The following is a 13,036-nucleotide window of genomic DNA, read 5'->3' as shown; positions in this document are numbered from 1 at the left end:
TATTTCAGTCTCTAGTTTGTTGGATCTTTAGAATATAGAATTATGGAGCAGAAAATAAAGGAAAGCAGACGAGATAAAATAGAAGTTTATAGGTTATGTTTGCCTTTTATCCTGAAAATTTAAAGGTTGAGAAACTTTAAACAATACATATGAGCAGCAAGACAAATTCTACAAAAAAGGCAAAATGGCCGAAATCTTCAGTCATTTTTTTTAATAGTTTTTACCCTTTAATGATTTTTTTAAAAATATTTTTACCTGAAAATAAAGTATACTAGATAGAACGTCAAACGGTTGGCCTATGTAACATTTAAATTTGTATTCTTTTCAAATGGGATGTATAGAGACACACAAATGTTCATTTTCATCTATAAAGAAGTAAACTCCTAACTGTCCTACTCCCTGTCGATACATTTATTTTTGGCATTGCACAAATCATGTCTTCTTTATCTGTCTATGACGTAAATATTCAAAATCCCTATTTATTTATCAACACTCTAATAAGGAGACATGAACAAACAGATAGATGAGATGCTACATCATGGTATCATCAAAGAATCTAACAGAGATTGTGCATCACCAGTGATAATGTGCAAGAAGAAAGGAGGACAGCTATGCTTTTGTTGTGATTATCGCCTGCCAAACAATGTATCTTTACCACGACTCATTAGGTATCTTAAGTACTTTCGATATAATGAATGGGTATTGGCATGGTTCCCGAAACAGCTCATAAAGCGCATTTGTAACACCAGAAGGAGTAAACCAGTGGACAAGAATGACATTCGGAAAAGCTTCAGCACCAGCAAGTTTCCAACACCTTCTTCCACAAGTACTTAACGGGTTAAATTATCAAATTGTATTTAATAGTGTATGTTGACGATATTATAGTATTCAGTTAAAACTTTGAAGAACATTTACAACACAGAGTTAAACAGAAATATGATCGTTTTAATAAACAACTCGCCTATCCTTGTAGTATGTTATCTTATCTAATGACAGCATACCATGAAATAGGACACTTGGTCGATGATAAAACTTACTTGCCATGCAACATAAGTATTATTTTACAGCTATTGTCAGGAGTCTAATGGCATTCTAAATGAGTCTGTCAGCAACATCACAATTTTCTCCCTTCTACTTGCTATTTGGAAAAGAGATGGACAGATCAATAAATGTAAGCTTAATTCCAGCCGAAAATTTAAATAAGGACTAATCAAGTCACGTTCAAGGGAACCTTGACAATTTGAAAATTGCAAAGGAAATAGCTACCGAAAACATTATTATTGATTAAGAAATAATGGATGCAAGCTATACTTTATTGTAGTTTTAACATGGGTAGGCATTATAATTGTGATTATTTTTGCCCGAGCGATAGTGAGGACCAAAATAACACGAATATAATGCCTAACCATGTTAAAACAACAATAACGTATTGCTTGCATCAATTATTTCGATTCTGAATAGCACAATTAAGGTAATATCTATTTCCGATGAATACATATAAATATACAGTGTTTATGTAAGCTCTTCCATGAACCTACTTTTTTATTGTAAAAAACAAACGACTGACAATGTGATTTTTCAGAGGGAGGAGTTTGAACAGCCAGCATGAACGGCTGTCGTATTTAGGTCAAATATGTCAATTTTCATTTGCAACACATTACAGTCATAATAAATGAATAAGAACAACATGTGCATCCTTTAAGAGTTTGGAAATGTTTTAAGTTAATGAAATATATTAAATGCATGCCAATTTGATAAAATTCATTATTCTGCTGTAGTCAATATACGCATGTGCAAACAAATTTTATTGGATTTAGAGAATGGGTTTATTCACAAAGCGAAAGAAGCACGTCATATTAAAATCAACATTTAAATTTCCATTTACATCACATCACGACTGCTTCATATAATCTTTTCCAGAATAAATGTTCAAAATTGCCATTTTGATTTGTATAGAATATTTCATCAACTTCTAGGCATGTCACTTTGTTCCAGATTCTCTGTAAGGAAATTGGCATTTGTGAAGGAGAAAGTTTGTCCAACAGAACAACGACCAACATATCTCTGTTGTCTTGAAACATTTTCATTCTCGCCATATCAAGTTCGAATTCACACCATGAACTTTTTAGGAATTCTTCACTGATAACAAGGACCACTTTTTTGCTTTCAAAAATGGCGTCTATGATATTATCCATTATGAGCCTGCCAGCTGCAAAATCTCTGTCGTGTAAACATAATGACAAACCATTTATCTTTTCCAAATAATTAACGAGAGACCCACAAACCCATTCTCCATCTGCAGTACAATAAGCAACGAATGCATTATACTTGTACTCATTAGAATCTCCTTCCAGTGCTGTGTAATGGCGGTACTTTCGGCGGATATGAAGGTACCAAAAATGTAGAGTTATTCTATATTTGTAGGCTAAGGAACTAGCTGTGAAAAGTAGAAGAAAAACCACCACAAGAATTATTGTAATGGTAAGCCATATCTTACTGAGGCATTTACTCTCAATGAATTCAAGATGCGTGTATGCATAAACTGTTGTTTTCTTGCTGTTATCAATATACACACACGAGTAATTGCGGTTTTTATCTAGTGTAACTTTTGTTTCCTGGAGCCATCTCACAAAATCGATCGAATCACAATTGCAAACGAAATTATTGTCATTCAAAAGAAGCTCAAAGTTGATATGTTTATCACGTTGGTAGTTCTCCAATTGATTCATATCAGATTTCTGCAGAAAAGCAATTCGATTTTGAACGAGACTTAATTTCTTTAAAGTTGAAAATTTGCTGATTTGAATTGGAAATTTTGAAAATTTGTTTTTTGATAAATCCAATGAAATGAGGGAACGATATTGCGATACAAACATGTGTTTATTAAACGTAACAAAGTCATTTTCTGAGAAATCAATCAGTTTTAGCCCAAATAATTGTTTTAGAAATTCACCATTAACATCGTTTTGTAATCCGACATTTAAATGTGTTCTTCTGCTAATTAGTGTTTTGAGGTAAGGCATAAAACTGATCATCTTTAGATCAAGCTCACTACAATTAAAATCCGATATGTCCAGTGTTTGTAAATGTGACAGTCCATGGAAATGTCCAAGACAATCTTTGAATTTATTACCAGCTAGATTTAAGAAATCTAATTTACCAGCATTTGTGAAATTTATATTATTTAGACCAGTACCTTTTACGCCCAAATATGATGCGTCGATATATTGCAGATTACGTGGTAGTTGGAATACAAACGTTAATCTGTCAGAGGAATAGTTTGTATCTGTCATATCTAAACGACGTAAACAAGTTTTGTTTTTGTAAGCATTCGTTTTGACGTGTATCGTTGCCTGATTCGAAATATCTAACCAACGAAGGTTAACCAGTTTAACCATTTCTATGGCAATACTCCTGTCACCCCATATACTATTCTCTTTGAGAATAAGTTTTTCTAAGCAATTTTTATGTTTCATTAGATTTATTCCTCCTGACTGTATCGATATTATTTGGTTACGAGTCAAATCGACTTCTTTTACGCAGACTGCACCAATCATTGCAAACTGTGACGCCAATAATACGTCAGAGGCTGGGATAGTTCTGAAATTGTAGCTAAAGTCTATTGATGTTACATTTCTGTCCATAAGACCGTTAAGTAATTGCAGCAGGTACGATATCCGCACATTAAAGTTCTTTGAAATATCGAGTCTTTCTATTGACTGAAATGGGTTGAGAGCGCCTGGTTCCACGTACCTTATCTTACATTGAAAAATCAATTCCTTCAATTGTATGTTCTCAAAAACATCAAATGTGTTGTTGTCCATTCTGGTAATCGTACAAGGTTCAAAATTCAGATATGTTAATTTACGTAGAGAACGAAAACCGTTTCCAAAAGTTTGGTCGTTTAAACCATTGATTGATAATCTCTCTAAGTTAGATAATTTTTCTAAAACTTTCTCAGGATAATACCGGAAGTTATTCTGTGATAAATCTAAAATCCTCAAAAAAGATAATGAATCAAAAACAGTCTCCGGTAAAGAATGGATATCAAGAGTGTTATTGCGCAGGTCCAAAGAAGTCAGTTTAACTAATCCAGAAAACGCGTTTGACTCGATAGCTGATATCTGAGCCGATGATAACTTCAAACTAGAAACATGTTTTAGTCTTGAAAACGCGAAGTTAGATATAACGGACAACTCATTGGCAGACAGGTCCAAATATGTAGTATCGTTAGGAATATTTCTAGGCACATACCGGAAACCTTTTCCATGGCAATCTGTACTCACGTCATTTCCGGTTCTGGTTGTTGTACACTTTGCAGACAGACTTTTATTTATGAGGAATAACGACGCTAAGTAACCTATCCTTAAAATATTCATTGTAGCTGTAATAACGCAGAGAAAAGGAAATTTTAATTTTAAGCACCTTGTTCGCACTTTTTACGGAACTAATCATGTAATACAGTTATATTTAAGAACATATGCTGAGTCAATAATCCTCGAAATGTCTAACCCGAATAATGCAGTGTTTATATTCCGCACACTCAAATCATCCTTTTACGTCAGGAGGACACCGACTGTAAGAGAGCGCGGAACTATCAAAGTTAACAACTTTTCTTTTACTTCAGTGATCAGGGTAATATTTTCCTATAATGTTTACGGTTTTTAAGTTCCATTTTATAATAATTTTGAAATATGTCTGCACTGAAAAGATGGTGTATTGTATACTGATTCTGAAATTTTGAGGCAGAACATTTTAGAAAACTTCCTCATTTACAGATAAAAATATGAGTTTGTTAAATATGTCATTAGCTGGTCAAGTATGCTCTTAAATCTACTTGAATGCAAATATATTATGCATTTTCTGAAAGTATGATATACATATTAAATATAGTTAACGAGAATCAAAAGTTGAAAAGAAGTAATTGACATGATTACTTTAGTTAAATATTGCTTTTTTAAATATTCTTTCCTGTGACAGCTAAAAGTATAGATATCTCTTTTTTGTGCTGACATGAATTATCATTGATATGGTTATAATTATAAATTAATTTTTTACAAAATTTTGAATTTTTGAAAAACATTATACTAAGGCTTTTCTACCTCAAGCATAGATTACCTAAGCTGGATTTGGCAAAACTTTTAGGAATTTTGGTACTCAATGCTCTTAAACTTCGTATTTTATTTGACCTTTTTAACTTTTTTGGATTCGAGCGTCACTGATGAGTCTTTTGTAGACGAAACGCGCGTCTGGCGTATATACAAAATTTAGTCCTGGTATCTATGATGAGTTTATCTGTAATAATGTATGTGCAAACATGCAGAAAATCTAAAATTACAATTTCATTTGTTAACCCTCTTCTGATAAATAAAAAGATGAAAAATTAAACAACGTAAATTCTCTTTTCTTCATCCTCTCCTTGCTTTCGTCTAAGTGGAAGTTCCTTCACGAAGCTTGATCAGTTAATTTTACATACAGGTATATCCGCGGCATTTGTTTGCACCTGTTCTAAAACAGGAATTTGATTTTCAGTAATTGTCGTTTGTTGATACAGTTTATAAGTGTTTCCCGTTGATCGTTTTTTATACAGATTAGACTGTTGGATTTCCCGTTTGAAAGGATTTACGCTTGCAATGTTTGGGCTCTTTTAATAGTTTGCTGTTCGGTTGGAGTAAACACTCAATGTTGAAGACTGTACTTTGAGTGATAATGGTTTACGTTTACAGCTTGTGACTTGGATTGAGAGTTCTCTCATTGGCACTCATACCACATCTTCATAAGGATGTTCGTTACTCTGTTTTAAAATAACAAACTTTTTAAAAAACTATATGTATATATATTGATAGTATGTCAAAAAAAGGAACTAAAAAGCAGAAAAAAATTGAGGGTCAGAGTGCTTGTTTTCGAGATATTAATCATTGAAATTTGGCGGGAACTATTTCTCTCTAGATTTTTCTTTCATTTAACATTGGCACCTTTTTTCTTGCAAAATAATGGAAAAATATCAAGGATTTTATAATCATTTCAAATATGGCTTTTAAAACTACATGTAATAAAATTATGGAAAGAAAAGTTTTTGTTTTATTGGGAACTCGATGGACAAAACCAGAGGATTCTGAATATCTGACAAAAATTCAAAAACAAGCGGAGCGAACATAATGTTTACCTAAAATTCTTCTTTCCAATAATCATGTTAACAATCCAAACTTTCTGACAGGAACTTATTAATATACCCATAGACATACTTATTCGCATTTTTATATATTCACCACGAATTTAAAAACATTAGTCACCTTGAATCTATGAAAAACGAGACGATTTTACTTTTGAAAAATACATTTCCTGACCTATGCACTAATTAACCAACTTCATCTGCGCATGAAGTACATTTTATTTACTCATACGAAATTCGAGAGCTTGCAGCTGCCACGCAAAATTTAGATAACTTCAAGATTGTTAACATGGTTAAGGTAAAACAAAACTAATGAGGCAGGGTTTAGTCAGAGACTTGTATCAAAGAATTCAACGTTCAGGTTCTACTAGAAAAAAATGAAGATTACTTATAGATAATGCGTACTGAGGTTTTGTGTGTCCTTTTGTTTGTATTACAGTTTTTTCCCTTGTTTCGCTTCGTGCAATTGTGTTTCTTTTGATAGTTTATTTCGACGTGACGAGGGTATTTTACAGTGTTGATACTATTTTTATATACCCTTGTAATTATATTCTACTTATGTTTTACTTTACTGAGAAAGTGTGTGCTTTGTAAAAATAATGGCAACATTACTAAACCTCACTTCGAAATTCATAAATCGATAGAGAAAAAACAAATCCTGGTTACAAACTAAAACTGAAAGAAACGTGTCAAATATAAGAGAACTACGAACAGAAACACAACATTAAAATGTAACACACACAGAAAGTAACTATAATATAACAATGGCCATTTTCCTGACTTGGCTATGGGCATTTTAAGAAAAAAATGGTGGGTTGAACCTGGTTTTGTGGCATGCCATTAGTGGCAAGGTTCTGACCAACTTATTTATGCTACCAGATATTTCAATTTTTTACATCAAAACCCCCAGTTCACATAACAAAATCAGTCCATTTTAATTTATTTTTCATGGTAAAATCTCTACTAATATTATAAAAATTGGGTAAAACGGAACAACCAAAACAGTATAGTATGTATAGGGCTTTCACGGTTAACAAAATTACCGAATTTGTCCTATTAGAATCGAAATAGTTCATGGCAGCCGAAGATATGTTTTCATTTAACCATGGGTTGGGCATTTATATTTGTATTTTACCCCTCGCTAACACTCAGGGTGAAATAATCGAATATAAATGCCCAACCAATGGTTAAATGAAAACAAATCTACGGCTGCCATGAATTATTTCTTAAATATTTTCTTTTCGGATCGCATTGAATGCATTTTCAAAATAACATTTACTTATCGTTAAACATATTTTTCTTACAATTCTAAAGTGAATTAAAAAAAATATACCTTTATAAAGACTGCAATTGTAGTTGAATGTTGCTTTAACTAACGAGTTGAGATCACATAAATCTTGGGTATCAACAAGTACCTCAATGCAAGATCACGTTATTATTTAACCTGATAAATTGAAATATAACACGCGTTTTTCGCAGAAATATGGTATCATCGGATGCATTGGATGTGTAAGTAAAGGTAATATCTTTGGTTAGCTTGATTGCTAGCTGAACGGTGAAGTCATTACTAGGTAAAGTATACTATAATGCTACCCTCCTTTCGAAGTAGCTGAGTCCTACAGACAGATAGATTAGTCTACTCTTAAAGAAGGAAAGTTTACCTTACAATAACTTTGCGGTTCAGCTAGCAATCAAAGCTAACCAAATATATTACCGTTACTTACACGCTCAATGCAATCGGCTGTAAATGAAGTTCTTCTTCTATTTTTGATTTTCTTAAATTATTGTACGGAATAAGTCCTTGCCGCCAAATAATGACATTTCTTACGAATATATCTTATTTCAGTTCTGTTAGTTCCTTATTTTAACTATTGCAATTAATGACGATTTTTACCTAATTTTCCGTTTTAAGTCACCTGGTATAAAGCGCCAAGTGAGAATTTCGTCCATTAACTTTAACACTTATCTGAAACTACTGGGCCAAATAAAACTAAGCTTAAATCATGCTTCTGGTATCTAGTTTGAAAAATGTATCCGATGACCCCGCTCATCCACTAAGATGGCCGTCATGGCGGAAAAATAACTTGCAGTTTTTGACCTATATCTCCGAAACTAAAGCATTTAGAGCAAATCTGACATGGAGTGAATTTGTTCATTAGGTCAACATCTATAGTTGCCCTGAAATTTTCAGACGCATCAGACAACCCTTTGTTGGGTTGCTGCCCATGACTTTGTAATTTTAACGAAATTTTGAAGTTTTTGGTTATTATCTTAAATATTACAATAGATAGAGATAAACTGTAAACAGCTGAATTGGTAGCACAGTGAGATCTACAAATAAATCAACATAACCAAAATTGTGTATTGACCTCATAAAGAGTTATTGCTCTTTAATGTACATTTTTCACAATTTTTCTTAAATTTTCTTAATCTTTATAAAAGTCTTCACCTCTGAAACTACTGGGCCAAATAAAACCAAAATGGCCTGAATCATCCTTATGATATCTTGCGTAAAAACGTATCCAACGAACCGGTCATTAACCAAGATGGCCAACATGGCTAACAATAGAACATGGGATAAAATGCAGTTTTTGGATTATATCTCTGAAACAAAAGCATTTAGCGCAAATCTGGCATGGTGTCAAACGTTTATTTGATGAAGATCTATATGAATTTACATTTTCAGAAAACCGCTTGTTGGGTTGCTGCTCATGAATATTTGTAAGTTTAGGGACATTTTGAAGTTTTTCGTTATTATCTTGAATATTATAATAGGTAGAGATATACTCTAATGAGCAAAATTATTAAGCAAAGTAAGATCTACAAATAAATCTACATGATCAAAACTTTCAATTGACCCCTTAAAATGTTACTGCCCTTTAAAGTCAATTTTTCACAATTTCTCATCAAACCTTTTTCTCCAAAACTACTGGGCTAAAGACATTATACATAGAAATGATTGTAAATAGCAATAATGTTCAGATTTACAAAAATGTCATCATCCCCATAAAACAGAGAATTTTGTCATGAATTTCTTTTTTGTCTATAATGTGTTCCCTTTTTAAATATGCACATGAACCGAAGTGAGCGTCTAGTTACTTTATATCATAACATCTATAAAAGATAGATCTAAACTTTTAAATTAAAAAGATCCGCATGAAAATGTTTACAAATGAATCAGTATTCTAAATGTTATTCAACTCCTTATTGAGGTATTTGCCCTTTAATTATTATTTTCCTATTCCCCCTAGATTTGCCTGTTATCTTGAAAAACCTGAAAATGACTAATAGAAACTTTTTGAAATAGCACAAACGATTAGCAAGACATGTTCTAAAAGAATCCAAATGGCCGAAATCTTTAGTCGATTTGTTAATTGATTTATTGCCCCTTGATGACGATTTTCCTACCCCATATATTTGGTTACTAGTATTATCTTAGAAAATGTAAGAGATAAATAAAAACTATAAATAGCACAAATAAGCAAAACAAGATCTACAAATCAGTCAAATGACCAAAACCTTCAGTCGATTAGTGTGTTTGCATTTTAATGACATGCTTATGGATTTTTTGGATAATGTCCTGAAACCTTTTAAAGAGACTGTAAAAATGGGAATAATATCAGCAGGATAAAATCTAAAAATATTTCAAATGACTGAAACTGAAAGTGTTAGTTAACTCAAAAATAGAGTACACCCAATCGGCAATTCTCGGGTGACTCCGCTACTCTCCTTACGGAATCGGCCGAGTTATGACGAATGTGAGTTAAACCTCTGTAATGATGATGAAGATACAGGTTTTGACACAGGTTCTATTTCAGTCTCTAGTTTGTTGGATCTTTAGAATATAGAATTATGGAGCAGAAAATAAAGGAAAGCAGACGAGATAAAATAAAAGTTTATAGGTTATGTTTGGCTTTTATCCTGAAAATTTAAAGGTTGAGAAACTTTAAACAGTACAAATGAGCAGCAAGACCAATTCTACAAAAAAGGCAAAATGGCCGAAATCTTCAGTCATTTTTTTTTAATAGTTTTTACCCTTTAATGATTTTTTTTTAAATATTTTTACCTGAAAATACAGTATACTAGATAGAACGTCAAACGGTTGGTCTACGTAACATTTAGATTTGTATTCTTTTCAAATGGGATGTATCGAGACACACAAACGTTCATTTTTATCTTTAAAGAAGTAAACTCCTAACTGTCCTACTCCCTGTCGATACATTTATTTTTGGCATTGCACAAGTCATGTCTTCTTTATCTGTCCATGACGTAACCATTCAAAATCCCTGTTTATTTATCAACACTCTAATAAGAAGACATGAACAAACAGATAGATGAGATGCTACATCATGGTATCATCAAAGAATCTAACAGAGATTGTGCATCACCAGTGATAATTTGCAAGAAGAAAGGAGGACATTAATGCTTTTGTTGTTATTATCGCCTGCCAGATAATGTATCTTCACCATAGTTTTTTTCTTTTACCGCATGTACCACGCCTCTAGGACGTCGACTCATTAGGTATCTAAAGTACTTTCGATAGAATGAATGGGTATTGGCATGGTTCCCGATACAGCTCATAAAGCGTATTTGTAAAAACCAGAAGGAGTCAACCAGTGGACAAGAATGACATTCGGAATAGCTTCAGCACCAGCAAGTTTCCAACACCTTCTTCCACAAGTACTTAACGGGTTAAATTATCAAATTGTATTAGTGTATGTTGATGATATTATAGTATTCAGTTAAAACTTTGAAGAACATTTACAAAACAAAAAAAGTTAAACAAAAAAAAGATCGTTTTAATACATAACTCGCCTACCTCGTAGTCTGTTATCTTATCTAATGACAGCATACCATGAAATATGACACTTGGTCGATGATAAAACTTACTTGCCATGCAACATAAGTATTATTTCACAGCTATTGTCAGGAGTCTAATGGCATTCCAAAAGAGTCTGTCAGCAACATCACATTTTTCTCCCTTCTACTTGCTATTTGGAAAAGAGATGGACATATCAATAAATGTAAGCTTAATTCCAGCCGAAAATTCAAACAAGGACTAATCAAGTCACGTTCAAGGGAACCTTGACAATTTGAAAATTGCAAAGGAAATAGCTACAGAAAACAACAAGAAAGCACAAAGTCAGCAGCAATATTATGACAAGAAGACGGCATTATCAACATTTCAGATTAGAGACACAGTACTTCTGCACTCACCAAACTATCGAAATTGTAAACTATTTAAAAATCATTAATTGGACCCATAACAATCAAGGTCAATACCACTCTACAGTGTAAATACCAACGCACTTCAGCGTAGTTATTAACAAGAAAGCGTCATATATTCACCCTTCATCGTGTTAACCAACACTCTTTAGCGTAAAAAAATGGCTTCAGCGTGACCTTCACGAATCAGAGTTCTAAATATATATAAACTTATTTCAAGTAGTTATGTATGCCTTTGTCATAATAATATTGTATGTATATTGTGTCATATGTCCAATTTATTCGTTCCGTCAATGCTTTCTTTTTTTGTTAATGTTCATTTGATTGAGTTGATATGCATTTTAATTGATATTTTAAAGTTTGTCTTTCTATGTTGTAATGATACACTACTACTTTAGGTTAGAGTGAAGGTATGAGCCTATTAAAATGTTTAAACCTGCTGCATTTGTTTGCACCTGTTTTCAGTCAGAAACCTGTAGTTTGTTGATGTGGTTAATATGTGTTTCTCGTTGTTACAGTGGGATTTCCAGTGACACTAGAACAATAGAAAAGTCACTCTTCTTATGAAAGAGATAGAAAAGGTCTAAGAACAGGAGAGACAATTTACGCATAAAACCCGATATGCATAGGGATGAATATCTCTTAAAACACAAAACCATTATATAACTTTTATACAACCACTATAAATAAAGTATATGTTAAAGCTGAATGTGTTAATATATGATTTTTTAATTGCCAAACATGCTGTTAATTGAACAACCTATTGTTCAACATAGGGGTGTGTAAAAAACTGCCAGATTTGACTGCATATTTTTGTTTTTTTTTTGAAAAAAATATATATCAAACCTTAATAATGTAGCTTTCTGGGTATCCAATTTTTAACGTGTTCCGAAATGTAGTTTCGTCACAAGAATTTTTCAAAGTTGTGTCATTTTGTCTATATGAATGATGTATGATCGAGCACACCGACAAGTATATCGTTGGGACAACTCGATATAATGTAATCAATATACGTGAAAGATTACCTAATGTGAAGTTTATCAAAATCATCATAACATAATTGATCAACACATTATGTTTGAACAACATGAGTCCTACAATATAAGATTTAAAGGTGCATATCATTTACATTCAACGTTTTTATTGGATTTTTTTTTTACTACAATGTAACCTCGAGGTTCAACGTTGATAGTAAAAAAAAATCACAGAAATTTTTTGAATGATATTGTAAATGATATGAACCTTCGAATTCTTATAACATCGGAATAGAAAATATGTGATCCGAATTAACCATGCACGTGTGCTACAGAAGATTATGAACTTTTATGATGTACAGGGGGTAAGGGTTTTCTTAAACAATATTATGATCCCAAATTTGATGAATTTTGTTGGCAATACTTTAATATACACACAACATATAGCAAAGTATATATTAGATCTCAATGTATTATAATTAGGAAAAATGTTTGACGCGGTAAAAAAAATCTTCCCCCTCCCCCCGTATTGCATGTAATGGTTTAAACCTAAAGGATTCGCACTAACTGCCTAAAAGGGGTCCGCTCCAGTCTTGAATCAGTGATTTTGTTTATCATAAACAAAATATTGTCTCACACTGAAAGGGTCAGCCGGGCAACATGC

General features: G+C 32.6%; 1 protein-coding gene across 1 annotated transcript; it reads right to left on the bottom strand.

The window, feature by feature from the left end:
• Positions 1-1,506: 1,506 nt before the first annotated feature.
• LOC143055669 (toll-like receptor 4) lies at positions 1,507-4,781 on the bottom strand. The gene has a single exon (XM_076228830.1). It carries the CDS (start codon positions 4,377-4,379, stop codon positions 1,887-1,889), a length of 2,493 nt encoding a protein of 830 aa, XP_076084945.1. The 5' UTR covers positions 4,380-4,781; the 3' UTR covers positions 1,507-1,886.
• Between the last annotated feature and the right edge of the window lie 8,255 nt (positions 4,782-13,036).

This window comes from Mytilus galloprovincialis, chromosome 12 (assembly GCF_965363235.1).
Source record: "Mytilus galloprovincialis chromosome 12, xbMytGall1.hap1.1, whole genome shotgun sequence".
Lineage (NCBI taxonomy): Eukaryota > Metazoa > Mollusca > Bivalvia > Mytilida > Mytilidae > Mytilus > Mytilus galloprovincialis.
Note: the sequence above shows the minus strand (reverse complement) of the source record. Positions and strands in the feature narration are given on the sequence as shown.

Bases quoted from the DNA above. Each gene is read 5' to 3' on its own strand.
- LOC143055669 (XM_076228830.1), bottom strand. From the start codon at position 4,379: ATGAATATTTTAAGGATAGGTTACTTAGCGTCGTTATTCCTCATAAAT.